The sequence below is a fragment of the Penaeus monodon genome, chromosome 32 (assembly GCF_015228065.2).
Source record: "Penaeus monodon isolate SGIC_2016 chromosome 32, NSTDA_Pmon_1, whole genome shotgun sequence".
NCBI classification, from domain to species: domain Eukaryota; kingdom Metazoa; phylum Arthropoda; class Malacostraca; order Decapoda; family Penaeidae; genus Penaeus; species Penaeus monodon.
Genome location: NC_051417.1, coordinates 6,969,506 through 6,969,903, shown reverse-complemented (window position 1 = coordinate 6,969,903; position 398 = coordinate 6,969,506). Strand labels below are relative to the sequence as shown.

General features: G+C 42.7%; 1 protein-coding gene across 1 annotated transcript in view; it reads right to left on the bottom strand.

Moving 5' to 3' along the window:
* The window catches only part of LOC119593528 (protein wech-like), a gene marked incomplete at its 5' end in the record, with an annotated part of 3,913 nt that overhangs the window by 2,683 nt on the left and 832 nt on the right, over positions 1–398 (bottom strand). The window contains 1 exon segment of the mRNA XM_037942490.1: positions 8–237. Within this exon segment, the coding sequence (XP_037798418.1) occupies positions 8–237 (230 nt within the window).

Genomic DNA, 398 nt, shown 5'->3' with positions numbered 1-398 from the left:
CACTCACCATAAGGTCGACTCAACTTTCCCTTTGCAATGACTTTGCAGCACTCAAACTCCGATGAAAAAACTATAATGCTGTGGTTGTCCTTGACAGCAAAACCACCATCATCAAGCTCCACCACAGCAGAAGGATGGTACAAGGAGGAGGAAGAATAGAAAGGGCCGAGAACTTTCCCCGTTCCATCAAACAGCATCATGCGGTTGTTGAAGGTATCTGCCACAATAATATGGCCACTGCAAGCAAGAATCCTTTTTTTAAGTACCAATTTTTTTTTCTCTCTCTACAAGCTTTGTCTTTCCTTCTCAGTCAGCCTCTCTACCATGCATGTTCTCTCTCCTTCTCTCTGTTCTTTATCCTTAAATCCCACTCTCTCACACCTAGCATGAATATATTT